The 25,187-nt window shown below is 51.9% G+C and overlaps 1 protein-coding gene across 2 annotated transcripts in view; it reads right to left on the bottom strand.

Moving 5' to 3' along the window:
• Positions 1 to 17,084, bottom strand: part of KCNIP3 (potassium voltage-gated channel interacting protein 3) — a 90,787-nt gene extending 73,703 nt beyond the window's left edge. Inside the window, exon 1 of one of the 2 annotated variants that reach the window (XM_054020910.1) lies at positions 16,874 to 17,084. In XM_054020910.1, coding sequence (XP_053876885.1) covers positions 16,874 to 16,888 — 15 coding nt within the window. In that variant the 5' untranslated portion in view covers positions 16,889 to 17,084. Of the gene's footprint in view, positions 1 to 10,458; positions 10,551 to 16,873 lie in introns of those variants that run through there. The other variant, XM_054020912.1, reaches the window with a different exon arrangement.
• Positions 17,085 to 25,187: the final 8,103 nt, after the last annotated feature.

Raw genomic sequence — 25,187 nt, 5'->3', positions numbered from 1 at the left:
CACTGCTAAATTCGACCTAACCTCGTAGTGTAGACCAGGGCTAAGAAAGGGGTGGCCTGGAGTTGAGAGTGCTGGACTGGCAACCAGGCGCACCAAGATCCGATCCTGATGCTGACACACACTCAGGGTTCCTTAGTCTTTGTGCCTCAGTTTCCCCTCTGTGAAGCCAAGATGATACTTACAACCCTACTTCACTGGCAGGTTGGGACATCTGAAGTGGTTTATGAACACTGAGTTCTTCTGATGGAAGGTGCTGCCATTTGCCCAGTGCCCAAATACCACAATGATGGGCACTTAGAAACACATGTAAGGAGTTCAGGCTGGCATAACCCGCCACTCAGCAGGTGCCCAGATTGCTGTTTCTAAACTCCGAGGAGCACATCTGTAAAGATAACAGAGCTGCATCTCTGCTGAATAATTGATGTTTTTATTCCAGCTCCCACTGAAAAGAGAACCGACCTCAATCCGTCTGTCCGTCAGAGCCAGCCTCTCTTTTCATTGCATGCAAGGCGATGCGACAATGCTTCGATACGGGGGGGCTGCCTGGAAGTGATAAGGGCATATCAATCGCATCTGCCATCGACGGAGCTCAGAGACCTTGGTAAGCATTGATTAGCCAGCCAACGTCCCTGTGCAAAGGAAGGTAGACAGGTACCGTTATACTGGTTTTACTGAGGGGGAAACTGAGGCACAGAGTGCAAGGCTAATATTTTTCAAAGCATCCACTGCTCTGGGGACCCAGCTTGCTACACTTCAGATGTCCAAAATGGAGGCAGGCCAAAAGCTCTTAGGTAAGTCCCTTGCCTGAGACATCCCAGGACATCAGTGGAAGAGCAAGGAACTCCCAATTCCCTGCTCTGAGCCACTAGATTTCACTCTCTCTGGAAATATTGATCTCCCACTGCTATCTGAAATTCAGTCTGACAGTAATGAGGACTGTCTCTTGAGTCAGGCCATTCAGTTGTTCGTGGCTTCACGCCAGGCAGAGAGCCAGGGGCTGGCTTTAGCCAATCAAGCCCTAGGACCTCGCCTCACGTTCGCATGGTCTCACCTTAGGCTGTGTGAGCCCTTTGCAAGTGGTTCTGCTGCCAGACCACCATGCAGGGCATATCAGCCACACGAGTGGGTACGACACTTTCAGGAAAGGGCAGAGTTCGGATTGCAGTTACCTGTCTTCAGGGCAATTTGGAGCCTGGGTGGCTTCCATCCACACCCTGCACTTCCATGTGAATAGGGCTTTAAAGCAAACCTGCTTGCTCCTTCCCCCAGCCTCTGTCCCCTCCCTCTGGCTGCAACCCAGCACTCCAGCAAAACGCCTTTGACTTCTGGGGGCATCAGGATGGTGCAAAGATCACAGTACAGGAGCTTGTGTGGAGACAGCAGCCTCTCTTAAACTCCAGCTGGAACAGCACCTGGACTTGCCTCCTCCTTCAGCTTTTCCTAGTCTGAGTAGTTCAGTGTGATTGGCCCAAGATGCCAGGGGAGACGCCCAGCTGCTAGGGAAGCAGCTGCCAAGCATGTGCCACTTATCCCATCAGTCATTCCCACCAGCCTGGCTCACCGCCGGCACAGAACCCCTCCCAACGGACACAGGCACCGGCAAAGTTAAGAAAGCCAAGCCACCAAAGTGGGGAGATTCAGCCAGCTCCCACTCGCACCCCAGCACGTCTCTATACCATTCTAGTCACCTTGCTCGCAGACAAGCTGCTGCGCTGCACAGAACGTGCCCTCCTGGATCCCAGCAGGCTAGCTGCAGTGGGATGCGACGCATGATTCAACAGACCAAAGGGGCTCTGTGTTACCAAAGTGATTTGAGTAGTTCGGAGCCAGCTGCAGACAGATGGCTGCGGAGTCACATTTTTTAAAGCACGTCATAAACTACAAACGTGACAAGCTGGATTTTATTTTTAAATTACGGATTTTTCCAGCTAAGCAAAGTCAGGCTCGCTTAGGCTGGTGGCTCACAACAAATTCACCAGTGTGTCCCTAGAGGGCTGTGGGCTCGGCTGCCAGAGAGGCGGGACGCTAACAGGTTTCCTGGGATTCACCCCACGGGCTCCTGCCAAAAAGACATCGGGGCATCTCAGGCTTGGAGAAGAGAGCAGAGGTAGCAAAGCCAACAGGTGAATCTGAGAGCCTGGGATAACGGCTAAGACGTGTCCCAGGGCAGAGGATCGAATAGAATTCAGAAGAGGGGATTTGGGACTCAGGTAAGTGTCTTCTTCATGACTGTGCCACTGATTCAAGCCCAGTGAGCCCACGCTGGGGCAGAGTGGAGAGCCGGAAGGAAGTCCCTTAGCTTGGTCCGTAGCCATCTCCCCAGCGCTTCCTTTCTACACGTCAAGCTGTTTTCTAGGTGGACCAGGCTCCACACATCACACCCAATACACCATCTGCAGTGGAGAAAACCAGAGACGTGCACCAAGGGGTGGGGGGAGAGCAGCTCAGGTTTCTGAGAGCTGGTGACATGTTGACACATTGTAGTTGCTGAATCACCACTCCTGGCAGATGGTTGACGTGTCCCCATCTGCACCCCCCACCCCCCTCACGCAGCCGAGCCAGGGGGTGAGATTCTATGGCTGGCAAGTTTTGGGGGGTGGAATTGTGCACACACGGAGCGGAAGGAAAAGCTAAAGTCTTTCTTGCAGGAGAGCGTCCATCAACCAAGTAAGGCCTGGAGGGATCGGGCAGGGAACAAGACGCAAAGGGACACCAGAGTCAGAGCAGCTGTCAGGCTAGAAGAGAGGAGGTTTGGTACCAGTCAAGTCCCAGCACTGGGCAGACTTGAGAGGAATCAGCCTGGATCCAGTCTGACGAAGCGCTCTTCCATCTACTGACCCCATCACAGACTGCTCATGGGACCCTCTGCCTAGCCTGACTGACAATTTTACGGGGCCCCAACAACTGGGCCATCAATTGCCTGCTAAGTGGTAGGTGGGGGAGACAACAGAGGAGGAAACTGACTTTCATGGCTTCACCTTCAGAAGAAAACATAAGAGCGGCCACACTGGGTCAGACCAAAGGTCCATCTAGCTCAGTGTCCTGTCTTCCAACAGCGGCCAATGCCAGGTGCCCCAGAGGGAATGAACAGAACAGGGAATCATTAAGTGATCCATTCCCTGTTGCCCATTCCCAGCTTCTGGCAAACAAACAAACAAGAGGGGTGGCCGCAGGGCTGCTGAGGTTATGGTTCCCAAACCTTCCCATCCCTTGTCTTGCTTTAAGCAGGTTCCTGCTCCACCAGGGTTGAGAAGTGACAGGGAATCTGGGCAGGGGGAGGCATGACCCATATGGCCTGCTCTGTGCCACACATGGCACCCGCAGTGCAGCATCTGTTCCTCCATGTGACGAGCGCCTCATCGCTGCCCATCAATAATGCACAGTGCTTCCTCTTTTGTTGTCAGCTTTACCGGCTGGTTCATTATTTATAGGCATGGGCTAATTCCACCTGACAGGTGCACCTGTTCCTGGGAACCTTGGCCCAGCAAGATACCACCCAGGTCAGAACTAGACAAAAGGAGACACATCCCAAGAGCCTCCACCACAAATGCACACTTCCTAAACTTCTGCTGGGTGTCACGAGTCTGCCAATCTCATGCACAGTGGCTCTCCGATGCAGGCATTTGTTACACCCATGCCCTGGCATCCAAGTACATTTCTAAGGCCCTGTTGGAACAGAGATTCCAAAGCTCTTCAACAAAAAGCCAGATTCCTTTCTGGTGGAACTCCATTGGCTTCAGAGAATTTGGCTCAAGGATTCCAGGATTCACTTTGCTCATCACTGAAATGCAGCCACCTCTGGAGTGGAAGTCGGCAGCTGTTTAATATGACTCGGTGTATCCATGATGTACCACATGACGAACTGGAGTGTAGAAGGGTTCGGCCAGGTTTAGCCCTCTCCAGGGCGGCGGGGAACCAGACTGCCTCGCTACGTCTGTCGGGTTATCTCGGGGGAGAACTAGCCTGGCTGTGGGGTTTCACCCCCGCGGCAATGGTAGAGACCAACAAACAGTACTATTCTGCAGACCCAGGCCCTAGTTCAGGGCAGGGCAGTCGAGAGTCTTTGGCTCAGGCCCTTAGGCAGGGGCTGAGCAAACAAATGAGGTCAGGAGGCCAAGGCCCTGGCTCTGAAGGGCCTGGGAGAGGGGAAGATGTCACGCGCATGTTGGGTGGCAGTGGGGACGTAGGCCTACCCACTTCACTGCTTCCCAGCCCGGGCCCTAGCAGCGGCAGAAGACCTGCTGCTGAGTCAGTGGGGATCCTGACTGCAACACACTGACATCGGCTCTAGGGCTGCTGCAACCAGACTAGGGTCGGTTGCCCCCGGGCTACTTCCTACCTCCCCCTCTAGAGATACCTGCGTCCGGGCGGTGTCCTCCAAGGGATCCAGCACCCTGGGCTCCTCCAGGTAACCGGTGAGCGGCAGGCTTGGCAGCTCCTCTGGGTAGCTTGCCACAGGCAGGCTTAACTGCTTCTCCGGGGCCTGGTTGGCCTCAGGCCTCCGCTGGTCTGGCCAGTCCTCGGGTCGGTCACAGACTGCAGGAGTCTCCACACCGGGAGCTAGGCCATAGGCGTCTGGCGTCTCCGGTGGCCAGGTCTCTAGTGAGCTCTGGGGTTGGGCTTTTGTACTTCGTGTCCTGCGCCCTGACCTCTGGGGGGTGGGCACAGGCTCCACTGGTTCTGACCACTTTGGCGGCCAGAGGGGCTCGTCCCTCTCCAGGGCGGCAGGGAACCAGACCATCTCGCTACATGGAGCCATTCCAGAGCAGACCGCAAAGGACGAGAGATTTGGAGGAGCTGGGCAGGGCCATGCTGCAGAAGAAATGGCGACGGGGAGAACTAGAAATGCATAAAGGGATGTTCTAAAGACGACAGGGACCAATTATTCTCATTAGTGGCTGAAGACAGAACAAGCAGGGATCGGCTCAGAGCTGCAGCAGGGGAAATGTAGGTTAAATGTTACATAGAACTCACCAATCCTTTGCCCTTCTCCTAAGCCCTCTTGGGACAGAATCTCCCAGGGCTTTGGCGACATTAACTAGTTAATAACTTCCATCTCTCCTGCAATCTGGGTATTCTCCTCATTATACAGATGGGGAAACCGAGGTACAGAGCTTCAGTAACAAAACTCACCCCGCAGATCAGTGGCAGAGCTGTGAAGAGAACTGGGAGTCCTCTCTCCTGTCCTAACCACGCAGAAACTCCCTTCTGAAGCAAGGAACAGAACCCAGGAGTCCTGTCTCCTAACCCATGCTGTGTTTGCTAGGCAACTCCCAGACAGACAGCTGACTTTCCCTCCCCAGTTTATCATCTGAGCGGCCTTAAGCCCATGTCCTTTCGGCTTTCTTCCTTCCATCAACCAAACTGGTCCTGCTTCTCAGATCCCCATGGAAAATGCTAAATGGGGAGCAATTGCAAACACCAGCAAGGGAGAAAGAACTACATGGGGGATTTGGGGAGTTTTGCTAGCCTCCGTTAGGTCCAGCACCTACTGGGAATATAATTCACCATGCTGTCACCTATCAGATACAAGGAAGACCCTCGCTAGTCAATGGAACAAGCTGTCAAGGGCGGTCCTGAACTCCCAGTCTCCGGAGGCATTCGGCACTCAACTAGCCCCCCCTTTTTATCCAGTACTAGGTAGGGCTGGCTTTGTGACACCATGAACTCCGTCGCTGGCTCTCATGTATGCCAGGGGTGCTGCTCCGAGCTCGACACTCCTCTCGAATGCCCGTGGAGCCCTGCCCACAACCCGTCTCCTTCTCTTAAGGGAGCGATTTGCTTTGGAACCTCAGAACATCCAGTGTTCCACCGCACAGACAACAGGAAGGGCAGCAGTGAGGCCCGGGGGTAAGACCCCAGGGTCGTTGCTAAGGGAAGGGGGAGAACGTAGATCATAAGAACGGCCACACTGGGTCAGACCAAAGGTCCATCTAGCCCAGTATCCTGTCTATCGACAGTGGCCAATGCCAGGTGCCCTAGAGGGAATGAACAGAACAGGTCATCATCAAGTGATGATGTCGCCCATTCCCAGCTTCCGGCAAACAGAGGCTAGGGAGAAGAGGTTCTGGAAGCAGGCATGTGTCTCCTTGTCTGGCTTCAGTGAATACCGTTGGCTGGGGAAGGCTTTGTGAGATTTCAGCTCCCCAAAGCCTGTAGAGAGCAAGTAGCATGCGCTGTTTCCCAAGGAAGGGGCAGGGATGCGCGGCTGGGTAGAGGGCAGATTCTTACGGGCTGCACTGAGCCAGAACTCACTTCTATCACTGCCACCACAATACTGGCTGTGGCCTCTCACTGCCCAGGACCAAGGGCTCTGGTTTCCCTTCTTCCAAAGGCTGTCCAAGCTTCTCTGCACTTGCAAGGACTCTCTGTAACAACTACCATCTGCTATTCCCTGACTTCACCTCATCCTAGATCACCTACCCACCCCGTCCCCTCCACCTGGCCATCACCCCTGACTTTCTTCCACCTCCAAAACAATGTCTCAATCCGCTTGATGTCAAACTGCCACTGAAACCACCTGTCCCATCATGCATTCTGCCCCCCAACACTCCCGCATTCCCCCAGTTTTGCATCCTGCTGCACCAGATTGTGCCCACGGACTGTTGCTCATTGGGGTAGGCACCCTACTGACTTGGCACTGCCTACCTACCGTGCCAGACCGCCCCTGCTTGCTTCATGTCTAAACAGCTCATAAAATCTCCAGCAGCGTGCAGCTATCCGGCCTATTATCAGGGCAGGAGAGGGAATGGGGCAAGGGGAGGTGGGAACCGGAGCTGTTTACTCATAACTGACAAAGCAATTACAGGAGCTAAAATTAAAAGCACTCTGGAGGAGCCCAGCCGGGATGTCAAAAGCAAGCACAGAGGTTGGAAATGGAGCACAGGGGCTTTGCATTAGCACCTGGGTGTGGCATTCTACCTTCTGCTGCAGGTCTGCAACCCCATTCACAGTTGGGTTGGAATTTCTTCACGAGATCCATTCCGAGCTCCTTTCTAGAACCAGCCTGCAGAGCACCAGGGTTTTGCAGTGCAATTGCACCATCAGCCTCTAAGCGTGGGTGGTTCAAAAGGTTACCATTCATCTGAACTGGCATCCTAAATACACCATCCCCCACCACTAGATCTGGGATATTCAGAACCTCCAGTGCTGGGTCAGGTCCTAAATGGACCTGTTTTCCACAGCTAGCTTGGATGCAGTCCACGATTGGAAGTCGTCCCGCAAAATCAGCCTGTGGGATTTTAGGGCGCTTGAACCCATGCTTCAAACCCCATTCCAGGTCCACACCCCTCCTCCTCAGTCCTTGTTTGCTAGCCCTGTTAGATCAACCTGGGATCGGGAAGTCAAGACCTTTGCAAAAGGTCTCTGGTAGTAAAGATCCGCCCTCCGTTACCATCCTGCCTTGGAGTGGGACAGCTCAGAGTCTGGCTCTTCATTTGGGAGCATAGTTAACAGGTCTACCAAGTGCTGCTGCAGGCACACGGCTATTTTTAGGCACTAGCGGGAGCACAACGACCATGTATATATCCACCCATGCTGGGGATGACACCTCAGCCAGAGTGTAAGCACCCCATAAATCACGCAAGCCAGCAGATCTGATGGATACACACAGGGACAGAGGCCATGGGAGTGCCAAGGTGCTATTTTTGTAGCATGATTTTTACAGGGTGGAACCTGCACTTTAAGTCACCGGGAACCAGGTTAATTCCCCGCTCAATAGTGATCGCTAACTAGCATGAAAGTGGGGAGAAGGGACAAAGGGTTCTGCAGGAATGGAAGGTTGCTGAGCTAAGACATGCTGGGCTGCAGGATCTGAGGCAGGAGGGGAACAAGTCAAGGGGGGTCAGGGTAAAGGAGAAAAAGGACAGGGCAGAATAAAGGGTGTGGTGGTGGTGCGGGAATAGGATTTAAAGAAGACATTGACTAGAAAATGAAAGGGAAGGTAGAGTCAGATACTGGGGGGGTGGGGTGATATACAAACTTGGCAGGGCAAGTGGAAGAGGGGGTAACCCAGAGAAGGGGAGGGGCAAGCAGGAGGGGGAGCATGAAGATCAGTACCAGGACGGTGGTAAATAAGTGGAGCACCCAATCTTCAGTGGGATCCCAGCAATCACCCCAGGAGGCTGCCCCCTGTCTAGAAATAGGAGGGGGGGCTGGGGCGGTTACAGCAGCACTTGGTAAATACAGGAGGGTCGAGCAAAGTCAGGCAGGGGCTGATCACTTGCAAACCACACAGTGCCGGGCTGCAGAGAGCTTTAACTCCACTGGCAAAGCTCCCAGCTCAGGAGCCGCTTCCCTCCCCGCTGGGGAACAACCCTACCTGCAAGAAAGAGACCAAGCTTCTCGGCCAGCTGGTAGGCTCCAGGTGGCACAAACAGAACCAGGACCCTCCAGCTAAGCTGGAAGGCTAGAAAAGTCCCTAGATGCTGTCTTTTAATAGAGCAACACGAGGGTCAGGTGACCTGTAGGCCTTAAAGTTACACACACCCCAGGACGGCGATCCATGCCCAAAACAAGGCCCCTTCCTATTTCACAGGGGGCTGCTCAGCATCTTAATATTAATGCTTTATATATATATATATATATCCTCTCCCTCACAGGCTCATCAGCAAATCATCGGGCATGGGGGACCACACTGGAACGAGCGAGGACATCTAGGAAAATGACCCCAGTTATCTGCAAAGCATCCTCGTCTACGCCAGTACCTGATCTGCTAGTATGACTGCTAGTGCCGATTGGACCTACCTTTCAGCACCATAGCGAAGCATGAGCAAGACCACTAGCAGTTAAGCCGTGCTTCTCCCTGTGAGAAGGGATCAGTGGCTAACAATCCATTGCCCTGTATAGTCTGATCTTGTTAGGTCACCAGTTCATAGCCAGCCCAGATCAGCAGTGACTGATGGGCATTCAATGGCTGCTCGGTGACCTACATAAAATAAGGTGGAAGGGGTGAAATATGATTTGGGGCAAAAGCCCCCCACACACACACACACAACATTTTGATGAAAATTTTTCGATCAGCTTGGGGGACGGGGGGGCTGTGAGCCCAGTTCCCTGGGGGTGGGTATATACAGCACAAAGACCACAACTCGGGTACCGATTTCTTCCCCTACCCATTGGAAAGTCTCAGTAGCCAAGGGATGACCAAGCCCTGGAGACCCATCTCCCCTCCGCTCCCTACAAGTCTCTCTCCAGTGCTGAGAGGTGCTGGTGGGGGAATACCCAGGCTGCACCTGTTTTGGAAGGTAACTAGAGGGATCAGGCCCCAGGGCTGCCCTGCCATCAGCTAGTGGGAATGTGGGGTGTGTAAGGACAGGGAAGAAAGGGAATAGGAATTGGAGAGAGAACAGAGGGATGGAGGGAGTGGGATCCAAGATTTGCAGAGAGCCTGGGAAGGTCCATGCAGTGGAAGGAGAACAGGAGCGGGTCAGAGTAAAGGGGAGGAGTGGGTGGAAAGGGGGATCTCAGAGCATGGGGGAGATAAAGAGGGGCAAGTGATCAGTGGTGGTGGGAGGGTGAAGGGGGAGCATGGAACAAGGGAGCGGGGCAGGGGGATAAGGTGGGAAGGTCAAAGTGCAGTGGGTCAGGAGCAGGGCCGGCGTTAGGCCAATTCCACCAATTCCCCCGAATCGGGCCCCGCGCCTAAGAGGGCCCCGCGCCCAGTGGCAGGGCTGCCGGGGTGGGGGCAAGTGGCCGAGAATCCCTTCCCTGGCTAGAGGTTCCTTTTTAATTTTTACTCACCCGGCAGCGCTCTGGGTCTTCGGCGACACTTCAGCGGCGGGTCCTTCACTCGCTCTGGGTCCTCGGCAGCAGGTCCTTCAGTGCCACCAAAGACCCGAAGCGAGTGAAGGACAAACTGCCGAAGACTACGAGTGCCGCCCGGTGAGTACAAGCCCCAGATGTTTTCTTACGTGTTTTTTCTTTTTTCAGTCATCCTTGCCGGGGCCCCGTCAAAACTGTTCAAATCGGGCCCCGCACTTCCTAAAGCCGGCTCTGGTCAGGAGGGGAAAAGGGAAGGAGATGGGGTGGGCAGCTGGGTGGAGGTAGGAGAGGGGGCTGAGGCAATGGGACAGGAGGGGAGTCGGAGGCCCCTCGGGATCCTGTCCCTGGTCAGTGTCCTGGGCTTCCCCCCGGACTCCTGCTCCTCTAGGATCCAGCCCCATGGCAGGGTTTCAGTGCTTCTCCCCACAGCGAGGGAGGGGATGATCCTGCCCCCCACACGCCTGTCCCCCAGGGCTCTCTCAAGGCAGCCTTTAGGGGCACGCTGTTCCTGGGGTCTCTCCGCAGACCCCCGCCTTGGACACTGCCACTCCCCCGGCCCCCCACCCAACTTCCCCTGCCTGGGCGCCCCCCGACCCGTTGGGGGGGGCAGGGGCAACTGTCCACGGTGCCCGAGCGTCCCCCCTTTCCCGGCCGGGCCATGCCCCCCCGCAGCCCCTGCCAGGCGGCCCCCGCTACCTGCATCGTTCGTTTCTGCTGCTGCTGCTGCGGGGAGCCTGCCCGGGACCGCAGCTCCGAGCCGCCTCCAGCCCCACCGCCAGCGGGACTCAGCGCCGGGACTCCGGGCCAGCGCTCAGCCCCCGCCCAGCGCCGAGCCAGCCCCTTAACCCCCTCGTCCCCGGCCCTCCCAAACCGCCGGTCCCGGAACGCAACGCCCCCTCCCCCCCCCCCATCCCCATACAGCCCGCACTGCAGAGTCCGGAGCGAGGGAGAGGGGGAGGATGGAGAGACACGGGTGCTGGGGCAGGGGAGGTGTGGATGGGGAGGGACGGACAGATAGAGCCGTGGAGATGGAGAAACCGATGGATGGATACATAGAGAGGTGTGTATGGGGACGGCGAGATAGAGAGATGGAGCCACGGGGAAGGATAGATGTGCCTGGAGCTTGGCAGGGTTAGCTAGGTGTGTATGGGGATGGATGGATGAACAGACTATGTATATGGAGATAGGTAGGTGTATATGAGGAAAGATAGATGCATATGGGGATGGATGGATAGATGGGTGTCTATGGGGATGCATAGATGTATATGGGGATGGATGGATAGATAGATGTCTATGGGGGTGGATAGATGTATATGGGGATGAATGGATAGACAGATCTCTATGGGGACGGATAGATGTATATGGGGATGGATGGATAGACAGATCTCTATGGGGACGGATAGATGTATATGGGGATGGATGGATAGACAGATCTCTATGGGGACGGATAGATGTATATGGGGATGGATGGATAGATAGGTGTCTACAGGGATGTATAGAAAGTTGTGTATGGAAATAGGTAGGTGTCTATAGGGATGGATAGATGTATATGGGGAGGGATGGATATGTGTATGGGGATAGGATAGATGTGTATGGGGATGTTTAGATAGATAGATGTGGGTATGGGAATGGATAGATGTGAATGGAGATAGGTAGGGATAGATAGATGTGTATAGAGATGGATAGACATATGGGGATGGATGGTTAGAAAAGAGATGTGTATGGGGATAGGATAGATGTGTATGGAGATAGGTAGATGTATATGGGGATGGATGGATAGATGGGTGTCTATGGGGATGCATAGAAAGATGTGTATGGAGATAGGTAGGTGTCTATAGGGATGGATGGATATATGGATAGATGTATATGGGAATGGATGGCTAGATAAGAGATGCGTATGGGAATAGAAGGATAGATGTGTATAGGATAGATAGACAGATGGCTTATCTCAGGCTGTATAATTCACAGGCATAACCCTTTCACTCACTCCCATCTCTTGCTCACCTCCTTATCCCTTCCATCCCATGGGTCACAGTGCTCTTACCTCCACCCCACTCTCAACCCCTCCCCTCTTTCTGCCAGGCTCCTGGGTCGCCCTTACCCCTTTCCATGCCCCATGGCTTTGCAGAACACACACCCTGAGCATGGGGTATGGCCCCTATGCTGGCTACCTCTCCCGCCCTTATGCACGTGGTGAGCCAGTGGACAGTCTGTCCTAAGGCAAAGGGGGTGGTGTACAGGGTCATAGGTGCTGGAACTAGGAGTACGGGGGGTGCTGCAGCACCCCCTGTCTTGAAGTAATTTCCATCATACACAGGGTTTGCAGTTTGTTTCAGTGGCTCTCAGCACAGTTGTTCCAGCACCCCTGTCCAGAGTGAACACTTTGGGGAGGCAGGGCTGGCTTTGGAGCAGACACGCCCTTCAGGGTACCTGGCCATCAGGTGAATGCCTTTCCTCTCAGGGGAGCGATGGCATTCAGATCCCTTCCCCCTCATGGGATGGGCATGGTGGCCAAGCGCATGGCTCATTCCTTCAGAATGCATGATACTCACTTCTTTCCCTTTGTGGGCAGGAGAAGCAGCACCTTCCATGAAGGCAGGGGCCCTTCCTGTGAGGGGACCAGGACAGGTGCCCCTTCCTTCAGAGCCTGAGATGAGGAGGGAGGTTTGGATGCTGATGGACCTGGAGGAGTCTGAGCTCCCAGGCCGGAGGTGATGGGAACTCAGGAGCAGCATCTTCAGAGAATGCAAGAGGCACAATCAACCAAATCCAATGCTCGGCCAAATCCATCGAATTTGGCCCATTATGGCTTGAGCAAGGCTTCAGCTGTGAGCATTGGAGGAGGGTTTTTTCCCTCATTTGCTGCTATAGATTAATGGCGCTCTGTGGCTCCAATCTGCACTGTAAAAGAGGGGCTAACAAACCTTCCACCCCCTGCCCCCTGTGTCTGTATTGTCCACTGAGAACTCTGCAGGGCACGACCACTCTCTCATGATGTGTCTATACAGAGCCCAGCATGATGGGGCCTGCAGATGCTCCTGAAATTCAGTTAACAATAAAGATGCCGAGATCTTTTATGTGGTGGGTGCAATTCACCGAGCACCTCCTGGGACTGGAAATATAAGACTTGGCAGGCCGAACCAAGCAGTCAGCGAAGGCACAAAATACCAGTGTTCAAAAAACAGCCCAGGGAATCTTTTGTTCTGCCAACTGCACGTTGCTCGGCACCGCCTCCCTCATTAATCCACCCATCCCCCCCTCCCCCCATGCCCTCGTTTGCACTGGGTAAACAGCTCCTAATAGCACCTTTGCCCTTTCATTCAAACAATGGCGTCTGGGCCCCAAAAGAAGGTTGAGAGCCACTGAGGGCCCGAGTATACTGGTTGCGAGGCCAAAATATTACAGCCCTTAAGACAAGCGTGTTTATTTTCCCTTCCCATCCACTTGTAACTCCTCAGAGGCAGGCATGAGAGGGTTTTGCAGGCCACATCCTCAGCTGGTGTTAATCAGCGAAGCTCCATTTACATCAATTCACACCAGCTGTGGAGCTGACCCTGTTTGTTGCTTCATCGCAGCCTTTTGGTTTTGAACCAGTCTGTTGTTGTTGGTTTCACCCACATCTAAACGTCTCCCAAAACATGTTGCTTTTTGATCCAATTTCACACAGAGAAAAAGGAAAGGAAGCATTTTGAAAACATCCCAATGGCTCGTTTCCACATTTATGGAATGGAACAGCTCCAAAAGGCATTTCAAAAATGAAATTCACTGGGGGTTTTTGAATATCATAAAACAGTTTTTTAAAAGCTCAGAATTGGAACGCAGTGGTTAGATTTTATCTCAACAAAAGGACAGGCAATGAATTCCCCCCCCCCCTCCAGAATGGGCCTGTTGACTTCCGTGAGACTGAAAATTAAGCATGTGCTTAAGTGAGCCGGGTCTGAAAACTTTAACCCCAGGGGGATAAACGGTAATGAACAATCCAATAGAAAAGCCAAGTGGTCTGTAGCAATGTCAGGTCCATGGGCTGATCTGATGAGTACAATAGAGGCTCAGCACCGCGCAGGATTCCACTCATTGTAGAGTGGTGCAAACAAAAATCAAACCCTAAGATCTTTGCTCTTTAGAAAATGTTTGGTTTTGTAAAAATTCAAAACTGCGGAATTTCCCATGAGACAGAAAATCCAGAGAGAGAGTTTACAATCGAAAGACTCTACAGAGCTAATCAATGGACTCAAGTGTGGTGTAGTTGTGGACTACAAAATCAAGGGAGCTGGGTGCTAGCCCTGCCTCCATTCCAGACCTAATCCAGTTTGGAGGGTGGTATTTGTGGTGACACGTTGCTTCAGTTTAATATAAGATCATGCAAGTATTCTCTCAATCTGGCCTGAGAGTAGGGGAACAAACTCCCTGACCAGCTGTGATCCTAAATGCATGCACCTCTGAAAGCCTTTAGAAGCACTTAGCGCCAAATTTACAATGGCATTTAGGCACCTGACCAAAGCACCAGGGTTTTCAAAATCCAACCCTTCTTACTTTGCCTGCGAGTGCTATGAGATGGATAAAGACACCTCCTCTTCCTTATGTTCTCAGTGTTACATGATGAAAACATATGAGCTCACTGGGATCTGGCAACCCTATTGTATTTATTTGGACTGAGAGCTATAATTGCATTCTGAGGCTCCCTCTATGACAGCAAGTAGCAGCTGTTTGTGATCTGCGTAAGTATCTATTGGTGAAGCAGACGTAGGGAAGTGTATCGGTAGGAAAGGAGTCCCAGGTCAGTGCAGTGGGACTAGGAAGTGAATCTTTATCCCTCTGTTCTGGAGAGAGGGATTAGAATAAGAAATTGAACACAGTTTGCATTAATAGCAAAGCAACTTGGTCTGATAGTAACAGCAAGGATCTCAAAGAGTTTACAGCAAGGACCTCAAAGTGTTTACTAGCCCCATTTTACCAAGGGGGAAATGGAGGCAGGGAGAGAGGAAATGACATGCTAAGGTCCTATGGCAGATCTGGGACCAGAACCCAGTCATCTCAAGTGAGGGCCACACTCAAAGGGCTAAGATAGTTTGTTACGCACTAACCTAGATCTGTAATTAATACTTTGCGCTGTCTTGGGGGGTCTAGAAAGCAGGGCCCTGTTGTGTTGTGTGCTGTACAGACACACAACAAAGGTCTGGTCTGAAAAGCTGCCAATCTGAGTGCAAGATTAGACAGACAACAGTTGGATAGACACAGGGGGAGCACAAGGAAACAAGGAAATGACAGTGCCCTGTGGGATAAGTAATGGTCACAACACACCCACTGCCTAATCACTAGCAAACTGTAGCGCATTGCTGCTCTTTAAGCCATAGTAACTGGTGGTTTTAGTGCTAGAGGTCCTCAGTTCAGCCCCCAGTGTATCACAGCCGTTGCATAGGTATCGCCGCAGAAGAAGGCTGGAAGGAGGACAGTAAAATGGCCTTGCTGCGGATACGAACAAGCAACCTTTCCCATGCGTGGAAGAAAGCATTCTGCCAATTGATTAGTTTCTTTAAACTGAACGGAACTAGTCGAATTGAGCCAAACTTTGATCGAAAAAAGAAAAGAGGGAAAAAAATTCAAGCCCATTTTCCCAATTCCCCCCAGTTTTTTCAAGTAGCTGATTGACATTTTTCAAGTTTGCAAATTTCCATCGAAATTTCTAATTTCGTCAGGAAAAATTTTCAGCTCAAATGCCCCAAACTATTTTCATTCCCATTTTTCAATCAGCTCTAACCTTTCATTTGGTCTTTTTCTCCTTCTCCTCTTAGCTATTTTCTCCTCGTCAGGCTGGCGCTTTTGAACTATCTTAGCATCCAAGGCCTTAATTGAGCCAAGCACTTAACTTTAAGTATGTGAATGGGCCTGTTGACCTCGGTGGGACTGAAAATGAAGCACGTGCTTAAGTGAATTGGGGCTGAAAACTTTAACATAAAGTGGATGAAAGGTAAGGAACAATCAGACAGAAAAGCCAGGTGGTCCATAGCAATTTCAGGTCCAGGCACTGATCTGATAAGTAGATATGCTCAGAACAGCTCAGAATTCTGCTCATCCCAGATGATGCAAACAAACATCAGATCCTAAGATCTTTACTCAGCTCTACAGCTGGGTTATATTATTCCCGGTGACTAACTTATTGGATGACTTACGCCCTGTTTTTCTGGTCAAGAACCATTCTCCGATGGATCAGGATTCCTGTGAATAAATCCAGTATCATTTTGCATCCACCAAATAGTCCTCACAAACAGACTTTTACCTAGAGGATGTTTGTAACCAGTTGCTCCCTAAGTCACATGGTAACCCTCTCTGCTCCCTAACTGAATGACTGAAACTTTTCAAACAGGAAGATAGTAAATGACACCCTTTCCAGTGAGAATTTTTATTGTCAATATGTGAAAACTTCCGGTTCAGCAATGAATAGACCATTTGCCCGGCTACTCAGATACAACGAAAAAACCATATCTCAAACTTATATAGCACTCTTCATCAGTAGATCTCAAAGCGCTTTACAAAGGATGTCGGTATCATTGTCCCCTTTTTACAGAAGGGGAAACCAAGGCACGGAGTGGCTAAGCGGCGTGCCCCAGGTCACCAAGCAGGCCAATGGCAGGGCCATCTAGATCTGAGTCTCAATCCAGCGCTCTAACCGCTGCAGCTAATCACAAAGATATTCACCAGCCCATTGTTCAGCCAGCTGTACCCAGGCAAAATGCTCAGTGACTGGCAGGGGAGTTTTGCCTGAGTAGTAAGGACCGTGCAGCATCTGGGTAAAGGAGCTTGGAATTTGGTCCAGGGTGTTTGGTCCAGGTTCCTGGGCAGAGATGCCTTAGAAGTAGGCCGGGGAGCTGCTCGCATGCTCAAAGAGATAGTCACAACCCCCCAACGCCTGACCTTTATTGCCATTCTCAGTGCTCTTCAGCGCCACCTGCTGGAAGGGTTAAAGAGCAACTTTGTGCCCAGCTGGTACCCAGACGCCAGTCCCAGCTGTGCAACGCTGGGGCGTCATTTGGGACAGTTAGCCCACAGGGTGTCACCATTTGCTCCTGATCTCAGCCTGCCAAACCCGGGGCAGGGTCTTATTTTTACTTACCCTGTCTTCAAACATCTTCTTATGGGGGACTGATGGACGATTGTCAATCAATGTGCAGCGGAGGTGGGAGTCACTGGACAGCCAGGGGTAGGTGACGGGCAGATCCAGAGTCAGCCGCGGCCGTTCAAAGCGTCGCTGATGCTGACTGCAGATCTACAGTTATTCCCATCTGGTTCCTCTTGCCGTGCCACGTACAAGATGCAAATAGGGACAGAGAGATCCTGGCAGCTGCTTTTGTCTTTGTTCAAACATCCCCGACAAAGGAACCATCCCTATGCCAACTTTACCTTTCGGGCCATTATTCCCTCTCTGTGACATGCAACACGGCCAGCCTACGGCTGCTAGTTTCCATGGAAACAGAACCCATAGCATCCCCCTTCCCTCTTGCTCGCTCTTTTTTAAGGAAGCCAATTAACGTAAAATAAAAATCCCTTTAAAAACGGGACTGGAACTAGCCGCTTCCTAGCATCCAGGGGAAAACTTAAAGGGGAAGTTCTCCACTTCCAGGCTCTGGAGGGAGAAAGACCTGGGCTCTGGGGCCCAGGAGAGCCCAGCAAGTCTATTTTAGGTGCTTATCTGCCCCCGCTCCATTGTTGTTTTATCCACACAACACACCTGTGGAGCAAGGCAGTGCTGTTATGCCCATTGTACAGGTGGGGACCCGAGGCACAGAGTCCTGCAGGACGTCTATGGCAGAACAGGGAGTTGAATATGGGTCTCCCAAGTACTAGCCCAATGCCTTAATCTTTCCTCCGAAAGAGCCTGGCATCACAGGAGATCCCTGCAAACAGATCCCTGTGCGGTGTCACCGGAAATTCCCACAAACAGATCTCTGGACTGTGACAAAGGAGATCCCTGGCGGCGTTTCCCTTGTTTACTGCATCAGAGGAGATCTCCTGTTTGTTGCATCTTAGGAGAGCCCTGGAGGCAGTTCCTCGTGCTCTGTGCTAGAAGAAAGCCCTAGGAACAGATCCCTATTTTAATCCACTTTCAAAAATTCGCCTAAGGAACGGATCCCTCTTTTCTGCCTTGGAATAAAAAGATTCCCAGGGGCAGGATTCCTGGATAATGCAGATTCACACTGGCCTCACCGGAGGCTGAATTATAATGAACAACAACATGAACTGGGTGGAATCTCAATAGCAAACATTGTAAACAGAGGAACCAACCTCATGCGCCATTAGACACTGGGGCGGGTGCAGTCTGCTCCTTTCCAAACAAGGTTTCTGTTGAAATTCTGTGCAGCACCATTTCATGCTGACATCAAAGGCGTGATTACAATAAACAGGCTGGAGCATCCTGGCTGCAGCAACAGAAGTCAGTTTCCTTTGAAGAACATCCAAGCAGTGCAGCTATTTCTTACCCCCATTAAAGTCAGGATGAGCCCTTATATCGGGCCATGCGTATGAGGGTCTCAAAGCACCGTACAAAGGCATTATCATTTTCACTATTGTTTAGAGGGGGAAACCGAGGCACGGAAAGGCCAAGTGACTTGCCCAAATCCATGCAGTTGGTCAGTAGTAGGAAAACAACCCAGGTGTCCTGACTCCCAGTGCTGCATCCACTAGCTGTGAGTCCTTTCTGTTCTCCAGGCCAAATTCTGCAATGCCCCGTCCCACAATTCAGCTGCTCATTTGAGTAAGGGCTGCAGGATCGGGCTCTAATTTAAGGACTGATCCTGAAAGGTGCTGGGCATCTTCTCTGAGTTCCTTCAGTACGCATTGACTTTAGTGGGAGCTGAGAGTCCTTAAGGGTTCAAGTCCTTAGACTGTTGGCTCTTTATGGCAGGGGCCTTGTTCTTCTCTGTGTCTGTGGGCAGCCATGCACAGCCTGGAGCATCATGGAGAAATAACAATAGCCACCACTAGAGTTGGTCCAGGGCAGTTACTTCCCCACCTGGACTGGAAGGAGGGTGAGGCGGGGGGCTGAGTTTGGGTTTTTTGAGGCTATCCCAGGGTTTGGATCCACACCCCAATTCAGATCTCCCAGGAGAGCCTGGGCCCCAGTGGAGAAGGCGGGCTTCGTGTGTATTTCTTATAAATTTCAGAGTAGCAGCCGTGTTAGTCTGTATCCGCAAAAAGAAGAACAGGAGTACTTGTGGCACCTTAGAGACTAACAAATTTATTAGAGCTTATGCTCTAATAAATTTGTTAGTCTTTAAGGTGCCACAAGTACTCCTGTTCTTCTTTTTCTTATAAATATCACGTACACTTCAGTTTGCCAGCATGATGTTAGCCTGCCTGGCTGCATAGAGTCAAATCTAAGGGAGGAAATGGAATCAAAACAGCGAGAAGGGGCTACCATAGGCAATACCAAGGGGAAACAACGGGGAAGGTATTAAGTGGGAAATAGCCCCAACTGTGGTGCCCACTAGGCAGGCAAAGCTTATCCTTTCCAGGCCAAACCTAGGATCAAAGGGACTTTGAAATCCTAGAGGGGGTGTCTACATGGCAGCTGGGAGCGTGCTTCCCAGGGCAGATGGCCGGAGGCGCTAGCTCTGCTCGAGCATGCTAAAACTAGCCGTGCGGCTGCAACAGCATGGCCTATCCGCCCCAGTCCAACCAGGCCTGAGCCCCTGGGTATGTCCTCAGGCAGCTGGCCTGAGCCACCATGGCCACACAGCTATTTTTAGTGTCTACCCAGGCTGGGAAGCAACCTCCCAGCTGGAGCACAGAGGTTGCCTGAGAGACGCACAGAAAGAGACACAGAGGCTGCAGTAGCGAGATGGGGATAACTGGGCAGAAAGGAGCTTGCAAGGGAAGATTAAGTGGCAGTAAGCAAATAGGCCTGTTTAGCTTTCGACCTGCGCTCTGCCTGCTTTGCTGAGACGATGCGCTGTCTGTGTCACTGCAAAACCTGGCGGATGAGGTTTGCTGGGGCTGAATCCAGTCGGGCCCGTCGTGTTTGTATGGGTGAGAAATAGGAAGGATTCAGAGCCCTTGAGAGAGACCAAACGACTCTAAAGCACAGGTCAGCCTGTGATCGTGACAGCCCCACCAAGTGGAAATCTCAGCGACTCGTAAGACTCCAGCCCCATCTGAACTGAGGGTGGGCTGTGTTCAGTCCAGCTCCGAAGAGAGACGGGGATTTGAACGTTAGCCCCCTGAAATGCTGAGTTTGGGATGCTGGTTTGGCCTCGTCTCTCCTGACAAGAAATACAATGCACTGAAGGGCCAGCAGGCCAAGTCGAATGGAAGCAGACAGCTCAAAGTGACCCAGGAGGGGTGCGGAGTTTGCATTTCACAGGGGCTCTGTCGATAGAAAGACCATTTCAGAAGAGTGAGAGACAGGCGACGCGCAAAGACTCCGGCGTTTGGTCAGCTGGGTCGCATGGTAACTGTCTGCTCCCCGACTGGACGAGTGAAATGTTTGCAAATTTGGGTTCTGCTCGGGAAAACATCAGAGACCCTGGGCTTCTTCTCTGTATCCCCTGAGACTGCAAACAGGGACCGGTGATGCCAGGGGAAGCATCGTCCCATCTCGTATTCACACCTGATTTCTGGAGCTCTTTGCTCCAGCTGGGGAGAATAAATTCCCTGGTGGGGTTTTGGCTTTTGGGATTTTGGCCCAGATGAAAGCGGCAATGCAAGAACAGGGCAGAAAAAGTTATTCTACTGTTTCATCTTGTCTGGGTTGAGTCCTGCAACTAGCAAAGGTTTGGATATATGTGCGTGTCCACATGCTTATGTCCATGTGTATATGTGTCTGAATGTACATGTCGGAGCCTGCATGTGAAGGAACATCCATATTCCAGTGTGCATGGTCATGTGTACACACACACACACATCCATTTTGTGTACATTGTCCATGTGTCTGCACGTCTATGTTCCTTTCTGAACATTCACGTGTGGATATGTTTGTGCATGTACCTTGGTGCCCACCCCCATGTTTGTGTACCTGTCCATGCACATCGATGTTCATTTGCATCCGTCTTTGCGTGCATTTACATATGTGCACACATATATGTTCATCTGCACCATGTTCACAGGTATGTATGATGTCATAACTATAAAGGGAAGAGTAACAGCCCTCATGTATACAATACTATAAAATCCCTCCTGGCCAGAGACACCAAAATCCTTTTACCTGTAAAGGGTTAAGAAGCTCAGGTAACCTGGCTGACACCTGACCCAAAGGACCAATAAGGGGACAAGATACTTTCAAATCTTGGTGGGGGGAAGGCTTTTGTTTGTGTTCTTTGTTTTGGGGGTTGTTCGCTCTTGGGACTAAAAGGGACCAAACATCAATCCATGCTCTCCAAATCTTTCTGAACAGGTCTCTCATATTTCAAACTTGTAAGTAACAGCCAGGCAAGGTGTGTTAGTTTTATCTTTGTTTTCTCAAAATGTAAATGTTCCTTTTGCTAAAGTGTTTACCTCTGTTTGCTGTAACTTTGAACCTAAGGCTAGAGGGGGTTCCTCTGGGCTCTTTGAATCTGATTACCCTGTAAAGTTAATTTCCATCCTGATTTTACAAAAATGATTTTTACCTTTCTTTCTTTAATTAAAATCCTTCTTTTTAAGAACCTAATTGATTTTTCCTTGTTTTAAGATCCAAGGGGGTTGGATCTGGACTCACCAGGAATTGGTGGGGGGAAAGGAGGGGGAATGATTAATTTCTCCTTGTTTTAAAATCCAAGGGTTTGGAACGGTGTTCACCAGGGAATTGGTGGAAAAGTCTCTCAAGGCTACCCAGGGAAGGCTTATAGTACTTGGGAGGGAGATATTCTGGGGGGGAGGTAAACAGAGTTTCCCAAATAACTCATAAATAATTTGGGTGGTGGCAGCAAAACCAGATCTAAGCTGGTAGTTAAGCTTAGAGGTTCTCATGCAGGTCCCCACATCTGTACCCTAAAGTTCAGAGTGGGGAAGGAACCTTAACATATGGTCTGTGTAGGCATCCACCTTCATGCATGTATATGTCTGTTAATGTGGGTCCATAGTCCGTGCCTAACACGATGGGATCCTGGTCCATGACTGTGACTCATAGGCGCTATGGTCAGACAAATAAATAATTAATAAATAACTAATAATAATAGGTTCTTCCAGCCCTAGTGACAGGCTATGGACAGCCTGATATACAGGAGCCAGCTTTCCCTCTCAGACCACCCTCTGCACCTTCCGCCACCCTTAGAGCATTGGGCTGTTTTCCAGCTGAATAATGTATAGATACCAATCCAAGGAGTGAGGACATCTGTCTTCTACTGTCTTCGTCTGTCTTCTACAACTGCCCTAGCAACCCACCTCTGCGTGCGGTTTACCTTGCCTGCTTGCTAAGTACAGGCAGCAGGTTTAAACCAAGCAAACAGAAGGAAGTATTTTTCCATACAATGCACAGGCAGCCTGTGGAACTCATTGCCACAGGATGTTGTGTGAAGTCCAAAACTATAAGTGGGTTCAGAAAAGAATTAGGTACAATCTTGTGGGATAGGTCCATCAATGGCTATTAGCTAAGATGGCAGGGACACAACTCCATGCTCTCGGTGTCCCTAAACCTCTGACCGCCAGAAGCTGGGAGTGGATGACAGGAGATGGATCACTCGATAATTGCCCTGTTCTGTTCTTCCCTCTGAAGCACCTGGCACCAGCCACTGTCCTAAGACAGGACATTGAGCTAGATGGACCATTGGTCTGACCCAGGTTGGCCGTTCTGATGTTCTTATCTCTCAGTTCAATAGGCTATAGATCTATTTGGCTCAGGCGCCAAAGGGATCTGCCTCAGGATCAAATGGGAAAATCCTTTTAACTGTAAAAAAAAAATGTTTTTCCCTTGGTGGCCGACGCTAACGCTGTGTGTGAAGCTGAATGTCATTAGCAAGCCGGGGGCGGGGGGCGGATCCTTAGCAGGTATAAATTGGCACTGTGGGCAGCAGATTTACACCAAGTGAGGGACTGGCCCAGACTTCCAAGCCTCCGGCAGTTAAAGCTCACTGAAGGCGACTGGAAGCCGGCAGGCCTGAAATGGGCCAGAAAGGGCCGATTCTGATCTCAGTCACACCGGCGAAGGCTCTTGGCTTCACTGGATTTCCCCTCTGGTGTCAATGAGCTCACATTCAGGCCCACACTCTCCATTTGTACAAAGCACACAGCAGCTCTCTGCTCCCCGGAGTGACTGTTCTTAACACTGCCCCCTATTCAGATCTCACAGCACTGTACAAAGATGGGGCACAGGGTCATTTTCCACATGGCGAAACTGAGGCACAGCAAGAGCGCAAATGGCTTCTTTCTCTCCCCCCACCCCCAGAGGTCACTCAGCAAGCTAACAGCAGAGGTAGGATCAGAACCCACATCTCACCCCCCTGCCTGCCGGAGCCCAGCATCCGTATCCAGAGAGCTCCGGCCTTTGGCTAAATGGGACTCCAGGGGCAGGTTTGAAAAGGCCCTGACCAGGGATCAGCAGTGGGCAGTGCTGAATGCCTCCTAGTGGAGTCAACTCCCTGCGTCACAGAGGTTCAAGTCTCTGCGGAGCCCCTGGCAGCATCATTTGGGGTGACATTCCACCCCCGCCATGCACAGGGCCAGCCTAGGCCTCAGGCTGGCCCTCTGCCCAGCGGGAAGCTTTATCCAGCATGCTCAGCACCTCTCCTGATTTGACCTTAACTGCAAGACACTCACTGGCCACTTGCCTGACCGGCTGGGCTGGGTATCTGCAGTGGACCCTCCCGCTGCCTTCCCCTTGAACTGCATGTCGGGGATGAGGGGAGGGGAAGACAGAAATGCTTCCCAGCCCCTCGCAAACCAACTCTCCCTAATCCAACTTAATCTCAGCAGCACTGATTAAAACCAACTCGCGCTTTTTAATCTCTGCCTGAACCTTCCTCACCGCCCCCTCCCCACCTTCTCCTCCTGAAGCCAGCTCCAATCTGTCCTTAGTACTGCAGCACGCGGCACAGTGCCTCCCTCTGGTGCGCACATAAACCCTGCAGAGCCCCTGGTGCTAGCCAGCATTACCTGCCCCTGCCTCTTCCATTTTAAATGCATTTGCTCTTAACCACTGTGCAATATCCAGACACCGGACTGGAGGGGCTTCATCGCTACACAGAGCAAGCAAGTCATGGGATGTAGGATCAGAAGGGATCGACTGGATGATCAACTCCAGTGCCCTACTATTTCAGGCAGCCCTGTCATCGTCCGGTTCATAAACTTATGCTCCATCTTCTGCTGTCCCAGACCCTCCATCCTCCGCTGGTTAGGAGCCTTCTTGGGCTGGAAAAATTTCACCCGGCTCTGCTTTTCATAGCCCCTGCTGCCTCTGAGCACAGCAGCAACCAGAATGATTCCAGAGCACAGGGCCCAGAAGGAAGGCCTGACCCACCAAGAGGCGGCAGAGGAAATTTACGGACTGGAGGGAATGGCTTAATGCCAGCTGAGCCTCGGGTTTGAATTATACAGATTCCCTGGGACCGTCGTTCCTGCCCAGCAGCACTGAGTCAGCCTGCCAGCCTGGTGCAGTGCTTACCCTGAGATCCAGTTCAATCCAATCAGAATGTACGTGGCCTGCCGGGCAAGTGTTGGAAAAGGGTGTGAAAGAGAGAGATCCCCGAGGGGCTCTGTCAGAGGTTCTAGGCCAGTTTATGCTGGCTGAGGGCACGTGGGCGTGTGTCAGTGTGTGTGTGTGCACCCGTGTATCAGCGAGGACATGTGTACTGCTGGGTCAGTTTATCAGGGCCGCCCAGATGGGGGAGCAAGTGGGGCAATTTGCCCCAGGCTCCGGGCCCTTCAGGGGCCCCCACAAGAGTTTTTCGGGGCCCCTGGAGCGGGGTCCTTCACTCACTCCAGGGGCCCCGGAAAACTCTTATGGGGTCCGGGCCCCCCCCGCCACTGAAGATCTCAGGCCCTCTGAATCCTCTGGGCAGCCCTGCAGTTTACACATGTGGGTTTGCATCAGTGTGCGCGCGTGTTCATGCGTCTGTGCGCTCACAAGTGCGTCTGCATGCAGCCATGTGCACATGTGTGCCAGCTGGCGTATGTGTGGGTGTCGATACATATTTGTGTAAGTGTGGACATGCACCTACACATCTGAAGCAGCATGGCCTAAGGAATCACTGTGAGACCCTGGACCTTCACTGCCTCAGTTTCCCCAGATGTGCAATGCAGCTCCCTCCCAGGGGATGGGAAGGCCGAAGCTTTCTCCGTCCGTGAAGGGCTCGGAGGAAGCACAAATGGGGAGCACTGTGGCTGCTGCCCCTTTCACTGCTGGGATGAGCATCTCTGCTCAGGCAGAGGAGCTGGCTGGAGGGGCCCTCGCTGGGTGGACGGGCTGGGGAAGTGTTGGCAGGAAGCGCTCCTTAGCAGAGTGGTTTCCCTGGTAATTG

Source organism: Malaclemys terrapin, chromosome 2, assembly GCF_027887155.1.
Source record: "Malaclemys terrapin pileata isolate rMalTer1 chromosome 2, rMalTer1.hap1, whole genome shotgun sequence".
Lineage (NCBI taxonomy): Eukaryota > Metazoa > Chordata > Testudines > Emydidae > Malaclemys > Malaclemys terrapin.
The sequence above is the reverse complement of the archived record's forward strand: the minus strand, read 5'-3'. Positions and strand labels throughout refer to the sequence as shown.